Here is a 15,464-nt window from a genome sequence, read left to right as displayed (position 1 = left end):
GGGAAGGAATTCCTTCCCTAGGAGGGTGGGGAGGGGCTGGGATAGAATTCCCAGAGCAGCTGTGGCTGCCCCATCCCTGGGAGTGTCCAAGGCCGGGCTGGAGCACCCTGGGGCAGTGGGAGGTGTCCCTGCCAGGGCAGAGGGGGGGGGACTCCACGGCCTTCAAGGTCCTTCCCAACCCAACCCAACCCATCCCGGGATTCCCCGAGGCTGAAGAGGACACGGAGCCTGCAGGGATTTCTCAAACAGCAGAACTTTATTGCCCACAGACAATGCAAACAGTTTCCACACTTGCTGCACCTCCAGCAAGTCTCCTACTTAACAAGGTTCACAAAAAAACCCCCAAAACCCCAAAAACCTCTTTATTTCAGAAGGACCCCTGTTGTTCTTTGAGCATATTCTCATTTCAGGTGTTTATTATTGCTCAAATCTACAGTCTGGTTGTGATTGGCCACTCAGTCACGAGATATGCACAATTAAAGGTGATGCAGGACTCCCAGGCATTAATTTTTTTAATTAGAAAAGAGACCCGTTGTAGGATAGAAACCAACCCCAAAAGGATAATATTTTGAATTTCTGAGTCCAGGCTTTCTTTGGGCACAACTGGCTTTCAAGCAGAATGGGATATCAACAGAAAAAAACCCAAACCACTGTACACTGATTTGGAGAAAAACCCATCTCAGCAACAGATTGGGTGTTCACACTAAGGGTTGTTTAAAAAAACAAACAAACAAAACAAAAATAAATAGGAAAAATGTCGTTGGATCACCCCAAAGGCAAAAAAAAACAACAATTAACCCATCTCCATGAGTCCAAGACAATTAGTCCAAACACTGAATTACTGACTGTAGTTTTAAGGGCACCTCCCCCAAAATGGGGATCTCCTCACTTCTCTCCAAGGAGAGCAAATGTCCTTTTCTTCTAGACCAGGTCCTTAAATATCCTACATTTTTTTTTGAAGGCAAAGGAGGACAAAGGTGTAGCCAGGGCTTGGCTCTGTAAAGCTTTTCCTGGCTGGCAGTGCCAAACAAGGGCCAGGACACCCCTGGCCCAGGGACTGTCCCTCCAGCCTGGAGAGAAGGAGGGTTAAATTCCAGGTCACTGCAGTTTCCCCCCCTCCCCTCCTGCCTTAAAAAAAAAAAAAAAGGAATTCGGATTTCAAGGCAACAGTAAAAACCACAGAGGTATGGAAAGAGAAAGCCTGCTGCTGTTTTCAAGTCAGCACAGCAAGGAAATCAGAGAGACAGCTAATTCCTGGGAAATTGGGATATAAGAGGGGAAACTCTGGCATTCCAGCTGTGGACAGTAACGCTGGGGGGGTGGATTTAATGCACCAAAAGCTAACTGAGGAGTGATTTAGTGGGTTTCTCAAGGTTAAGAGACATTTAGCAGCACAGAACAGAGGGAGTTTCCCTCCCTCAGACACTCCCAAAATCCTGCTTCACACTTTGCTGAGGACACGACCCCAAATCCCCCTGGTTAGTGCCAAAAGGATGCACATCTCTTCCAAATGGCCAAACTCACAAGCAAAAAAAAAAACAAACACATTTAAAACCAGAAGGTCGTTTAGTTCTACATTTATTGCAGCTATTCAAAGGGTTAACAATGCTAACAGGGTTTGTTTTTTTTTTATTATTTTTTTACTTACACTACAGGGAAATTCATTGCCACTGGCTTAGCACTGCTGCATCTGCACGGGACAGAAACGAGCAAATTCTCTACGGGATTAATGGCAAAACCCAACCAAAAGACAGTAGACACACCACTGAAGTTAGTTAAAATGTTCACTGAAGCTTGCAGTCTTCATGGAAGAGAGCCTGGAACTAAAATAACAGAAAAAGAAGCTTGTAAAAACCTCCAGCAAGGCAAAGTGTCTGCATCACAAACGTTTCACATGTACAACTTCTCAGAGCTGCCTGCAAAAGGCAGGTCAGAACCAAAAGGGGGAGGGGGGTTCCTCGTGCAAAAGGAGGAGTGTGGAAGGTCAGCTCTTGGCAAAAAACAAGATCAAGTGGCAAAGGGTGAACCCAACGTGGGAGCAACGCTGGAATTTCGGCCCCAGAGCCGAGAGCAGCTCCCAAATTCAGGGTTGGCACAAGACAGGAGTGTCCCAGTATTCACCTTTACTCTCAAGGCAGCTTTAAACTCTCAAGCTGAACTCTCAGGGAAGGACAGCACCACTTCCCAGCCCGGATTCCAAGGGTTCTCCCAGACTGAGGGGAGCAGGAGCCCAGCAAAGGCACCCCCGGGGGGGGCCGTGCCCGTTTAACTCGGGTCAAACCAGAGCAGCTCCGAGGGCTGGGCTGGGGCTGAGAGCTGGATCTCACTCCAGCCTGCAATTCCACCCTGCCAACAGTGGGACACGGAATCAAGGATCCTTCTTCCAAAGCAGGGAATGGGAAAGAAGAGGTGAACTGGAATCGTGCAGGGAAGTAAAAAATCAGGGGCAGCAACGCACTGGCAGCTTCGCCCCTGGGCTAAGAGGAAAGCTAAACCCTCTGGAGTGGGTCTGAGGGAAAATCAGAGGCCAACAGTGCTGGTTCCAGTTATTCCAAGCCAGACTGGGACTGGGAGATCTCGCTGGAAGGCTTTACACTGGTTAGGCCCAGGAAAGAAAGGGAGGGGGGCAGTGAAAACCACACCCAAACAGGAGTTAGAACAGCTCAAACTGCCAAATACTGGGACTGAGGATTTCCCGAGCAGCCTGTGGTCCAAGAAATGCCTGGGCTCTCAAAAGGTCCTTAAATCTGACAACCAGATAAACTTGTTTGTATTCAGGGCCTTTGGGCTTCAGCTTCTTGCACTGTAGGAGGTGAAGACACACGGGAAAAACTCCACGCTCGTGGAAAAACGGAGCCCCCGGTGGGTCCCTCTGTGCTGCTGTTGGGTGATTTTGTGCTTCAAGGCAACCAAAACTGAGTGAGCAGAAAACTGCACAACGCCATGATCTTGTTCCTTTTGGTTTCAAAGTCGGTAAAGGAAAAAAAAAAACCAACAAAAAAAAATCAACTTGCATTGATAAACTACCAGGCAAGGAAAACTTGCTGCTGGGGGGGACTGGAGATGGAGACACTCCCCTGCAACCAGCTTTTTGGCGGAGGAAGAGCAAAATGAGGCTCTTTGAACAGCCAAGAACACAAATCTTGCAGATTTGCCAGGAACTGGAGCTGCTGCCACGTCCCTGTGGGTGCTCTGCAAGGATGGGAACAGCAGAACGTGCTGCTGGTCAGCCCAGGAGCAGCTCCTTAAAGAGGGGGAGCAGGTTTGGGTGCTGTGAACACTCAAGTGAACCCCCGGGGCTGGTTTTAGACAGGTCAGGATGGAGGACTGCACCAGAAAGTGCCATGTTCAATTCTGTCCCTCTCAGAAATGCCTCAGTGATGTGCAAGCCAGGAAAAGAGGAGTGATCAGACCTTGGAGGGTTGTTTTGGTGACACTTGTTAAATCTTCCACGTCCTCAGAGCTGCTTCACCAAGCAGGTAACACTTTCTGTTCATTAATCCAGTCTTCTCTTTCAGTAAATTCTGGAATAGTCCCTTAAAAGTACAAAGTTTTTTGTCTTAGGTGTTGGGGTTTTTCAATCAAAGAACTTCTGCAAAGCAGATGTTTGACAGAAATGACTCTCTAAACTGATGGTCTTATAAAAGTGATGATCCACTTCCAAGTGTTTTCTTCAGTGTGTTCTGCAGGCACATGAACCTGCACCCCCCTCATGACTTAAAACTCCTTGGAGAAGGGAAAAGAAATGCTTCAAGGATTTCTTGGGGCAGAGCTGCAAATCTGTGCCCAAACAAAAAAGTACACTTAGAACTGTACAGCTTGTTCACTGCAAGGGAAAAAAACCTTCCCAGCTGAGCTTTCCCAGGAAGGGTTTGGTGCTGTCAGACTGGGATGGACTCAGCTGCTCACCCTGCACTCAAAGCCTGGACTCTCACCCCAAATAAACACACAGGGCTGGAGACTCTTCTGAAAACTGGTGCAGGGAGGGGAGGAAACTGCTTTGTGCAGAAGTGGGTTGGAAGGCTGGACCCCTCGACAAAATGCAGGGTCACAAAATCTGAACTGCCTCGCAGAAGATCTGAATTTGAGAAGGGTTTTGCTTTCAGGAAGGGCCAGAACCACACCAGGCCCGTTGTGGTTCTCACGTCACTTATTCCATTTTTTTTGGTGAGGAATCTCATCACAAAACAGGCAAACTTGGCCAGAGAGAGAGAGAGAGAGGGAGAGAGAGAGAGAGAGAGGTAAAAACAGGCACTTCTGAGCCCAAACCAGCTGTTTCTTCCTCAGAAGATGCCACCCAAGCTGTTAGCTTGCACAACACAAGACTAACTGGAATCTTGGAGGATATTTTAATACATTAGCATTGGAGTCCACTACTTAGAGACCAGAGTGCTCTTCATACTCTGCTGAAGATCTTTCCCACAGCAGCCTTGCATTTTCCAGGCACTTTAGAGCCAGCCAGTCTCTTTATGTCAAACCTAGAAAGCAAGATTTTCGGGGGTAACTCAGCAGCTCAAAGCACTTCACTGGAGCTCTGGACTCTCATGAAATGTTCAAAAAGCACAGCTAACACTCATGGAAACAGCACTGATTTGTTGGGAAGGGGGGGTTTAACCAGCCCTGGGAGTGAATGTTGGCAGTGGCCGTGGCACGTACCTATTTACTTGCTCTTTTCTGCCTGTACATTTGTATCATTCTCTGACGGAAAACATCAAATGCATCTTCTTTATTTTCTTCCCCTGCAACACCCAAGCCCTCCCCTGCAGAGGTAGCACCCCTAGGGAGCAAAATGGAGAGTTAGAACACTCTGAGCCCAGGACAACGTGAAAAAAGAGAAACAACAGCTTCCAACCCAGACACAACTCAAGGGGAGAGTCACAATTCAAGGGGAGAGTCATAATTCAAGGGGAGAGTCACAATTCAAGGGGAGAGTCATAATTCAACAGGAAAGTCATAATTCAAGTCCTGACTCAAGGGGAAAGTCTTTCTGCTTCATTTGGGGCAGAAGGGGAGCAGGGGTCTGGGAGCAGTGATCATCTCAAGCAATCCCCACCTCCCATTTCACATGCAAAATTCCCCCAGGAGAAAGTGCTCCCATGACAGTGAAGGTGTAAATCATCCCACGGGTCAAATTCTTCCATGGATTTTGAACTCCAGCCACGGGGAGATGCTGGAGAGGTGGCAGAAGTGACCTTGTTTTTTTAATATTTCAAAAGTGACCCAGGTCAGGGACTCTGAGGAACGAGCAGGAAACACCACAGAGCTCTGGAGAAAAGGAGGTTTGGCTGAGGGAACATAATTCTGCTTGTTTAAAATTCCCACCACAGACAGACCCTGCAGCTCCTGCCCTTCCAAGAAATATGAGCCATTAACTCAGCTGTTCATCCCACACAGGCCAAGGGGAGAGGAGAAACCTCAACAACATCAGAGCACCTTCCTGGATGGAGAGGGTGACCCAGAGCAGTGCAGAGACAGAAATAACTCAAACCCTTTCACTCCAGCCTTTGTGTGTGCAGAACTCAGACCTCACAAAGCCAAGATTAACAAAACCTCTGCCCCAGGAAGGATCCTCTGTGCCAGGTCTGCCTCCCAGGTCAGTTAAATTACTGTTATCTATCACAGATAAATGACTTTAGAATAAAAAAAAACTAATCAAAGGCGTGAGATAATTACTCAGAGGAGGGTCTGTCCCACAGCAATGTTCTGCCTTTGAGTGTGGTTCTGGTTTCTCGTGTTTTAAATATCCCTTGAACCACCAAACAGGTGTGACAAACCAGCTCTCAGGGCAGGGAACAGCTCAAAAAACTAACAGGAGACCCCACTGAAAATGTCAGGAGCCACCATTTCCACGAGGGGTCACCACAGAATCCAAGTAACTTTTCCAGGAACAGAAATCATGTGGTTTTTCCTCTGCAAATGTGACTTTCTCTCTGCAAATGTGGCTTTTTCTCTGCAAATGTGACTTTCTCTCTGAGCCAGAGACGAGCTTTAAGTTTCCCCAACACAGAAAGAGCCTCAAGTTTGTGCCTTTAGCAGCTGCTGTGCCTGAATGCACCAGTTTTAGAGATCACTGTTATATAATGATTAAGGAAGGCTCTGCTGCACAAGAACTGGAGTCTCTCCAACTATTAATCCATCCCTTTTTCCCAGGGAATGAGATCAGACAGCACATGGACTTTTAAAGAAGTCATCAGTGGAGGGCAGTTTTAAAAGGGGAGGAAAGAGTTATCAAATGGGGGGAAAAAATTGCTTCAAAAATTGGAAAAACCCCTGCATCAGAACAACTGAAAAGAGAAAGGAAAATGTTAAATTGCAGTGGTTTTGTCCTCACTTGGATTGTCCTTTGATGGGGAAGCAAAGAGAGGAGCACACCATGAAAACCATCAGTCTCAGAGTTTCTCTCCACACGACAGGTTTTGTAAAATAAACAGAAGTTCTTCCCAAGAGTGACCAGCAAGGGCCTCGAGCTGGAAAACCTGTGTTTTCCCCCATTAGAAATTAAAGGTGGCCAGAAACTTGTAGAATGTGCAGGGCTGTCAGAGCAGACACAGTTAATTAGCCCACGATCAGGTGCAAAATTTGTGCCAGGAGCTACAGAAAGGACACAAATTCCTCATGGATTTGGTCCCAACAGGTTTGGGGAAGTAAAAACCCCAAGGTTCTCAGAGTGCTGAACACAAGAGCTACAGGTGGCACGAGCTGCTTCCTCACTGCCTTTTTCCTGCTGAAGGAGGAAATGTGGAAATATATAATTATGGCTGCTGGAAAAAAAGCAAGCAAACCACCAGAGAGAAATCATTTCATAGCCCATTTTAAGTGGCCAAGGCACGAGGAGGACACGGAAAGCCCTGGAGAAAAGAAGACTTCTGTTAAACCACAGACAGAAAGTTGGTTGTGTGGGTTCAGAGAGAAAGAAATTTATGTGGGTTCAGAGAGAAAGAAATTTATGTGGGTTCAGAGAGAAAGAAATATTCTGCTCCTTATTCAGCTGGGGAGTGAAGGAGGGATTATCCATGAGGAGACATAAGGGAATGTTATCCATGAGGAGATATTATCCATCCTCTGGCAGCAGTGGACATTGGAAACAACAACTTTAAATGACAAAATGAGGAATAAACCCCCAAAATTTCAGGGAAAACACACACTTACCCCGTGGCAGGTGCACTTACCTCCTTCCTCATGCAGTGGAATGAACCAAATAATTAGGGTGACAACAAAGGAGCTGCCTAAACCTACAGATGTGTGACGTTCCTAAATCCCATTTATACTCTACGTGCAGGGAGACCCTCGGGATAAGGTGTTAAAAATCCCTGACAAAGTCCCTGTGAGCATTCCCAGCCTTTCCCAGAGCTGCCAGAGCTCTGGGTTCCCATTACATACACTTTTACAGGCTCTCTGATTCCTTTCCCTCGTGTCCCGAGGCCGTGTCCCTCCTGCCAGCCCATCTTCTGGAGCATCTGGAACCCCACGTTCCTGTGTGTCAGCCTCTTGTGGGAGAACTCCAAATCTTTTGGTTTCTATGGAGAGGAGAGACAACAGGACAACAAAGGTGGGTTGTTATCCAGGGAGATCATTTAAAAAAAAAACAAAAAAAAACCCACCTCAAAATCCACCCCCACCCCGCCACAAACTGGGTGGGTTTGAATTTCTGGATCTGCAGAAATAGCTCCTGAGCAGCATTTCAGCAGCTCCACAGAACAAAAAAAAAATCAAAGTTTTGAACCTTGCCAGTTCAAAAAACATCCACTTCGGGTTCTCAGATTGTTTAATCACGTTATTAAGATGGCAAACAGCACACCTTTGTGTTTTCAGAAGTATTTGGTGCTTTTTAAAAAATAAACACTGAAGTGATCTGATGGCTGAATCCCTGTTGCAAACACAGCAGCAGCCAAATAACATCTCACCAATTCTGGAAAAGTGCAGCATGTTTTTCAGGCAGCAAAGCACCCATTTCTTTATATTATATTTTTTTTAATAGCAGATGAACACACAGCTATTCAGTAGTGCTCCAATCATGGAATGTTTAATTCTGATACAGGCATTTAAAACCTAAGCCCAACAGGTTTTTAGGAGGAGTCACAGCTCTCCTCAGGTTTAGTCCAGACCTCTCCAGGATCAGGTTCTGCAGGTTTTAGTTTGATTTCACGGCAGAGAACACGTTTTTGGGGCTGCCTCTTGTAAGAACAGCTGATTGTCAGGGGGCAGCTGCAAACCAAGTGGGTTCTTTACCTTCTTCTTCTTTGTAACTGGGCAACCCCGAGGTCTGTCATAAGCAATCCTGACAGGCTCGTGCACTGCAAGGCAGAGCAGGGACAAAAATCAGCTGTGAAGAAAAACCTTTGTGGTACAGGACCCCAAAAGTACATCCCAAAAGAACATCTCAACTCTTAACTCAACGCCTGGGCCTGAAGTCAGAACCAACGAGAAAGATCAGAATAAAATAAAAAAAAAAAAAAGAAGACATTAAATATATACTTAGAGAATAAATATATGCTTAGAGAATATTTGAGGGATGCTGTTTGATACAAACTCTGCACTGCACCATGAGAGAAAACCTGTTGCATGGCTTGTTCAGTGTCAGGAACATTTAAAGTGAACGCTGTTTTCGTTCTCGCGCCAAAATTCCTTGGGCCAATAACCACCCACCTAAAATCCAGGAGCTCTGTGCCACTGCCTACGAATTCCCTGCTGGATGAGGCTCACCTTTTGGTTCTTCTATGAGGCAGATCCTTTTAGAGGCAGGGATCATCCCAACCTTCAGGGACTTGCTGCTGATTCGTTTGCGGGGGAAGGGGGTGCCGGGGGCAGCGGCCGGTGCCTGTGTCGACAGATTTGGTACAGCACCATCAGAGGGGCTGGAAAGCTGCATTTCACCTGCTGACATTTCCTCTCCTGTTTTGGAAACCACCTCTTCATCTAGGTTTTCCACACTTCTACCTGCTGGCACGTCCTCCTCGTCTCCCTCCTCTGCTTGCTCCGTTTCTTCCAAAGGCTGGGAAATGTCCTCCTCAAACTCGGCTTCCTCCTCGTTCTCTTCCTCCTCCTCTTCTTCTTCTTCCTCCTCTTCCTCTTCTGAAAGATCCAAAGTCCTCTCTCCAGCTTTAGCACCTTCCCCAGCCTCAGCTGCTTCAGACACAGCGCTGAAGTTGATGGAGGGACACAACTCATAGACCTTCATCCGGTAAAATTTGAAAGCAGAGCTGTTTTGATCCTGTAGAAACCTGAGCAAAAAAAAAACCAAAACCAAAACCAAAAAACAGTCAAAACAGCATCAGAAAAAGATCTTCTTTTAGCTGGTGTGAGAAGCAAGGCATTAGAAATAAATCTCTGGTTGATTTTGGACAGGTCATTTCAGGGTTCCCTGACAACAGGCACCACAAACAGCAACTACTCCCCTCAATTCTGATGTTCAGCAGCACTTCCCAAACCGTGCTGTGAAGAATTCAGTGGGATTCTCTTAAAAACGGTTTGGCAGGGCACTGTTTCAAGATTCAAGCTGATTATTTAGTTTACAAAAGGAAGAACTGTGCTTTTTGGAGAAGCAGTTTTCCTTTCTCGGGTTATTTCGGATATTCACCATGAACGGAGGTGCTGAAGACAACAGGGAGTATTTGCCCCAAATCCTCTGTTCCTAAACACACCGGATAAAAACAGACATCTCAGCAGACAACCAAAGGGAGGAGGAGCATTTGGAGGTTCCTGCTCAGCCCAAGGACACAGGGAAAGGTGCAGTTACTCACCAGAGGTCTGGGTTATCTGCACTGTTGTCTATGCTGAACTGCTCGATTTCTGGTCCTACCTGAGCCACAAACTTGGCAAGTTTCTCTGCAGTTTCCATGGTTTTGGCATCCACTGCAAGAAACCAAAGGTTCTGTCAGCTTCCCACGAGCCCTGCACGGCTGGGAGGTCACAGCACTTGAGAACTACCAACTTCAGCACAAGAAATGATTCTCAGAACATCCAGCAGAACACACTCAGTGTGGTTCCCTCACATCACTGACAATTCCAAAGCCAATCCCGAATCTGCACTTACCATCAGGAAACTGAGAGGCCAGCGGTGGGAAAAGCTCTGGTGGTGCTGATAAATCCTCGGGATCTGCCCTTTCCTCTGCTGGCAGAGAGGCCTCGGAGCCGGGGCCGCGCTGTGGGGACGAGGTGGGGACGAGGGGAGAGTTCTGCTGGGACAGGCTGGATCCTGCCACGGAGACCTGGGCTGGACCTGGAAGATGTTTGTCTTGGTGCCTCAGCACTGTCCCAGCTGAAAGCACAGTCTGTGTCCCTATGGTTGCTCTCCTCACCTTCCTTCCTCGGGTGCCACGCTGGGGGAGCACTCCAGGCCTTTTTCTCTTAAACAGTCTTCTCTTAATACTTGCAATTTTCCTGGCGTAGAGCAGGGCCCTGATGGATTCTGTGGCAGCTTCTTCTGGGGTCCTGCCCTCCCCACCCTCCTCCTTCCTCCTCTGCATCTCTGACAACTTCAGTCTGTAATATTTGTACTCCAGGCTGTCCTCATCAGACAGGAACCTGAAGAAAAATCACAGAAACCAAATGAGAGCTGGGCTGAAAGCATCAGAAGCTCAGCAATCCAGCCTTTCTTCCAGGTGTCTACACCAGCCTCAGCAGGCTTTTTCTTGGAATAACAGCCAATTCCATGTCTGAAGCAGCAAGGAAAGTGTGCCAAGCAAACAAAGCAAGCAGGGGTTTGACACAAATCGTTTGGGTGGTAATTAATCAGCCCCGGTGCAGCTCACACGTGAAGAGACACCGTCATATGAAAAGATCACCACGCTTGGAAGTGTCTCAGCTTTCCTTTTCCAACGTTATCCATGGAACACTAAATCCCTAAGCCTGGTACCTTCCTGGGTGTTCACATCAACTGCCTTCATTTGTTCACCTCCCAAATGCAAATCTGCTTTTTAACGTCTCGCCTTGGGATTGACAAACACGTCAAAAGGAACGTGAGCTACTCCCCACAACAGAAGCATTTCCAGGGATACCAGGAAGTATAATTAGCTCGGGAAACATCTTCCAAAAAAATCTGATTAAACACACAACAGGGCTTTGATCTTCCACCCATCGAAAGGCTGAGCCCTAATGAAATCTGTTCCAAATCTCTGCATCAGAGGGGGGCATTACAACACACAGTTCAAACACACCCACCAATATTCAGGGCAGTTCTTCTGAGCACTCCTGTCTTTGGCAGACAAGGTTCCTGACACGATGCTCTTCACCAGCTGCTCAATTGTCTCCACAACTTTCCTATCAGCTCGTTGTGGGACTGCTGGAAGACACAAAAGACAATTAAATGCCAGGCATTGATTGTTCTCGTCGCCAGAGCATGGATATGTGGGGTTTTTTATTCTCTGACAGGCCGATATTTGCAATTTTTCAACGTGTTTTAATAGAAAGCAGGCTGCCCTTGATCCCAGAATGCCAGGATAGGTGGGGTGGGAAGGGACCTCTGGAGGTGCCCCAGCCCAAGCCCCCTGCCCAGGCAGGGTCACCTGGCACAGAGGTGGCACAGGGACACATCCAGGTGGGGTTGGGATGTCTCCAGAGCGGAGACTCCACACCCTCCCTGGGCAGCTGCTCCAGGCTCTGCCACTTCCATGGGAAGAAGTTCTCCTCACGTTGAGCTGGAACTTGCTGTGTTTCAGTTTCTGGCCATCACTCCTTGTCCTGTCTCTGGGCACCACGAACAGAGTTTGGTCCCATCCTCTGATGCCCTTTGGAGACACTTATGGATCGATGGGATCACCCCTCAACCTCCCCTTCTCCAGACTAACCCGGCCCAGCTCCTGCAGTCTCTGCTCATCAGAGAGATGCCCCAGACCCCAAATCATCTTTGTGGCCTCTGCTGGACCCTCTCCAGCAGCTCCTTGTCCTTCTGGAAGTGTGGAGACCAGACCTGAACACAGCACTCCAGATTTGGCCTCACCAGGGCCGAGCAGAGGGGCAGGATCCCCTCCCTGACCTGTGACCACACTCTTCCCAGTGCACCCTTCCAAAACCAGGATAAATTAAGGAAACCTCTAAACTTTAACTGAGATTCTAGACCACATTATCATGAAAAAGCACCACGGTCTAAGAAACCTATCCTTGGTCACCCCGGGCAAGTTAAGCCCTCCTCAAAAAGGCAATTCCTTATTGCACCAAAAGGACTTTTGTGCAAAATAAGTTTATTTGAACACTTGCCCTGAGAGGGCATGTTCCAAATTATCAGTCAGCCAGTGCCAGTGCTGCAGGACCTCCCTGAGAGAGGATCTGAAGTTCAGTTAGGAAAAAAGCAATCTGAAAGAATCTGAAGTTCAATTAGGAAAAAACAGATGAGCAGAATAATGAGCAGGAATGTTTTAGGGAGGAGGAACTTGCTGGTCTAATGCAGTGGAGAGTAAGTGTTCCTGCGGATGAGAGGATAGAAACATCTCCAAAAAAAACACACCTGGAGCTGATAAGAGTGGTGATGGTAACAGCTCCAAATCTGCATATATGCAAATACTTACTCTGTAATGAAGCCAGTTCCAGGTTGGTCCTGGCCTCCCCACCTCGAGGTGGTGAGGCTGGAGGGGCAGCCAAGGGCACGAGGTGCAAATCCTGGATTTAAGGTACCAGCACGTGCCAGAGAGGGGAGGGAGGAGACAACAGAGAGCATTTCCTCCCTGCCTCGGCTGCTGGGGATTTACATGGAATTCCCACAATTAGCAATTCCTGACCTGATGAAACCATAAAAAAGCACCAAGAACTTACATCCTGCAAAGCACCTCAGAGCAGTGCCCTCCCTTTTACCTTTCGTGTCAGGAGAGGGGGTTTTAAGCTGTTCTGTGGCCTCGGGTTCGGGTCTTTTCATCTGGATGGGATACCCGCTCTTCTCCAGCCAAGCCTTCAAGTTCTCAATGTACTCCCTCCCGAACAGAGTGGAGTCGTCGAAGTTCGGGAACAGCGTCGGCGCCGGGGCCATTTCCTGGAGCCCCACGGCCTCGAGGATCTTCTCCTGCCTGAAAACAGACGCCAGGGCAAAGGTCTGGCCCAGGAGAGCCAGGGACTTCCGACACAGAGACACGGTGGTCTCGAAAGCACCGGCCATTTCTCTGGGGTTCCCGAAGCCGCTCGTCTTGATGCTCAACTCGTAGGCGTTGCAGGCCATGAGCAGCGGGGTGACCCCCTTCAGGAGCCGGTCCTGGAGCCTCATGATGTACTTGTCGAAGGGTTTGATGATCTCGAAGAAGCAGTTCTTGGTTTTCACGGCGCCCTTGTCCAGCAGCATGTTCAGAAACTCGTTGTCCACCTTGGGGGTTTTCAGGGCGGCGTGCTGCAAGCTCTTGATGGTGAAGAAGCAGTAATCCCTGTGCTCTGGCCTCAGGGAGCACTTGAAGGAGGCCAGCATTTTGGCACAGGTTTCTGTCTCCAGCTCAAAGAGAGCCCCAAAGAGCCGGGAGAACTCGGCGTCGTTCTTGATGGCGTGGAACCCGGCCCACTTTATGATCTCCACTCCGAACGTGGAAAAAATGTCTGATTTATCCACCAGGTCGAAGTTGAGGTTCCTGAACACGTGGGCAGGCTTTGGGAGCCTGAGGATGGGTCTCTGGGCTGCCAGGGCAGGCCTTTGATTAGGTCGTGGAGGCAGCTTTTGGACGGGCACCGGCCCCTGGTCGGGTTGTTCGGCGGCTTCCAGGGGCTGCTCCAGCGCCTGCGGATCGAGGCCCGGCTGTGGTTTCTTCACGTTCCACTTCTTGAGGGGAGTTTTGACCTCTCCTTTGAACACTTTAGCTTTAACCACGCCCCTCGTGAGCCGCTTCCCCCTCAGGATCCTCCCCCTGCCAACAGCCCCCCTCCGGATGGGGGGCCGGAACTCGCTGTCTTGGACCCCGAACTCCGCGTCGTACTCCTGGTTCTCCACGCCGCCGTACTCTTCCTCCATGAGCCCCGGCGACCTGAAGTCCCCCAGGATATCCGAAGGGCTAAAATCGGGTTCGTGCGGCCCGGCAGCTTCCCAAGAGTCAGGAGGGCCATAATCCTGGTCGTGGGAAGCCAGGCCCCCGTAATCCCTCTCGTGGGAAGCCGGGTGTCCGTACTCCCGGTCGCGCGACGCCGGGCGCCCGTACTCCCGATTTTGGGCAGCTGGGTGCCCGTACTCCCTGTTTTGGGCAGCTGGGTGCCCATACTCCCTGTTTTGGGCAGCTGGGCGCCCGTACTCCCGCTCGTGAGGCGCGGGGCGGCCGAACTGTCGGTCCCGCGGTGCGGGGCGGCCGAACTGTTCGTGGTAGTAGTTGTCCTTCCGCAGGAGGGGACTCGCAGGCCTGTAGGAAGGGCCTGGGTAGTCCTCCCGGGGGTCTTCCCCCCACTCCTCGGGGGGGTGGCGGGGCTGGGGGTTGTCGTGGGGGTATCTCCCGCCGTCGTGGAAGCTCTCGTCGTAGCGCGGCCTCGGGACGGGCCTGGGGTGGGCTGGGGGGAGAAAACACACCAATGCACTGCCAGTAGTGTTGAGAAAAACCATTTAATGAGCGGATCTAGAGGCTTAAAGGAGTCAGGATATCGAAATGATTGGAGAAAACACACGTGTCTAACTCTAGGATGCTCCCATTTGGCTCCTGATGTACTTAAAGCAGCACAGGTTCTGCTATAAACCCCCTTTTTTTTTTTTGCTCATCGCTTTCTCGGCACAAGATGCTGGTTTTGTGCTCAAAATGGGGCTCCTCGGGTGGAAAAACATCTGAGTTTTTCCTGAACTTGCTGTTTCACGGAATCACTGAGATTGGAAAAGCCCTCCCAGCCCTCCCAAGTGCAACCTGTGACTGATCCCCACCTTGACACCCAGGCCAGAATTCCCAGGCTGAGTGGAGGAATTCCACAGTTGAACAGAGGCTCATATTTTCTCCAGACTCATACAAAATTATCTAAAACAGCATTGCAGCAATTCCCAGTATTTCTGACTTTAAAAGTATATAGGAAGATCCTATAGGAAGATCCTTATTCCCTAATTCCAGCAGTTCAACGCAGAAAGTACAGAATACTTGAAAAAAAAAAAAAGAAAAATGAAGCATTTAATAGAAATTATTTCTCCAGGGCTCACTTTAAAAATAACAGATCTCATTTTGAAACCCTCCTATGAACGTACATTCCCGTCAACGTGATCCGAGCTATTTTTACGGGCATTTTATACATTAAATTTAGGAAGGCAAAAACCATTTGGAGATCACTTTTTTCTGTGCGCTCGTGAGGGTTTGGCCCTTCCCCCCCAAAAAAAATAACACTGGAGACACAAAGCCCCAAAGGCTCCCGGTGAGCTCCTACATTGATTTAACTTATCAGCCATCACCAGAATTCCATCCATCCTGCGGCGACCTCCCTGAAGCCGGACCCGCTCCCCTGGACGGAGATCCTTTGTCTGAAATCCCCGATTTTTTTTTTTTTTTATTATTTCCTCCCCCACTTGGGAATTCTCCCGAACCAGCGCCAGCCAGGGA

At 48.9% G+C, this 15,464-nt stretch overlaps 1 protein-coding gene across 4 annotated transcripts; it reads right to left on the bottom strand.

The window, feature by feature from the left end:
- Nucleotides 1–229: 229 nt before the first annotated feature.
- Nucleotides 230–14,509, bottom strand: SUGP2 (SURP and G-patch domain containing 2). 4 transcript variants are annotated; one of them, XM_017838176.1, is made up of 9 exons: nucleotides 12,787–14,509; nucleotides 11,161–11,281; nucleotides 10,034–10,524; nucleotides 9,741–9,852; nucleotides 8,704–9,221; nucleotides 8,230–8,294; nucleotides 7,381–7,517; nucleotides 4,657–4,777; nucleotides 230–4,478 (listed from the first exon to the last, which is right to left on the bottom strand). In XM_017838176.1, exons 1-8 carry the CDS (start codon nucleotides 14,492–14,494, stop codon nucleotides 4,657–4,659), a joined length of 3,273 nt encoding a protein of 1,090 aa, XP_017693665.1. In that variant the 5' UTR covers nucleotides 14,495–14,509; the 3' UTR covers nucleotides 230–4,478. The 4 variants fall into 4 exon arrangements, 3 of the variants coding, with proteins under 3 accessions (XP_017693665.1, XP_017693666.1, XP_017693667.1); XM_017838177.1 differs by having other exon boundaries at nucleotides 230–1,823; XM_017838178.1 differs by having other exon boundaries at nucleotides 11,161–11,278.
- Nucleotides 14,510–15,464: the final 955 nt, after the last annotated feature.

Source organism: Lepidothrix coronata, unplaced genomic scaffold (assembly GCF_001604755.1).
Source record: "Lepidothrix coronata isolate B3197 unplaced genomic scaffold, Lepidothrix_coronata-1.0 Scaffold327, whole genome shotgun sequence".
Taxonomy (NCBI): Eukaryota; Metazoa; Chordata; class Aves; order Passeriformes; family Pipridae; genus Lepidothrix; species Lepidothrix coronata.
This window is presented reverse-complemented; position numbering and strand designations above follow the sequence as displayed.

Coding starts and splice junctions, on each gene's coding strand:
- SUGP2 (XM_017838176.1), bottom strand. CDS start 14,494: ATGGTTTTTCTCAACACTACTGGCAGTGCATTGGTGTGTTTTCTCCCC. Junction 11,282..12,786: donor CCCCTCTCCTGACACGAAAG/GTAAAAGGGAGG, acceptor TGTGTCTTCCAG/CAGTCCCACAACGAGCTGAT. Junction 8,295..8,703: donor CCTCATAGAAGAACCAAAAG/GTGAGCCTCATC, acceptor TCTGCCTTGCAG/TGCACGAGCCTGTCAGGATT.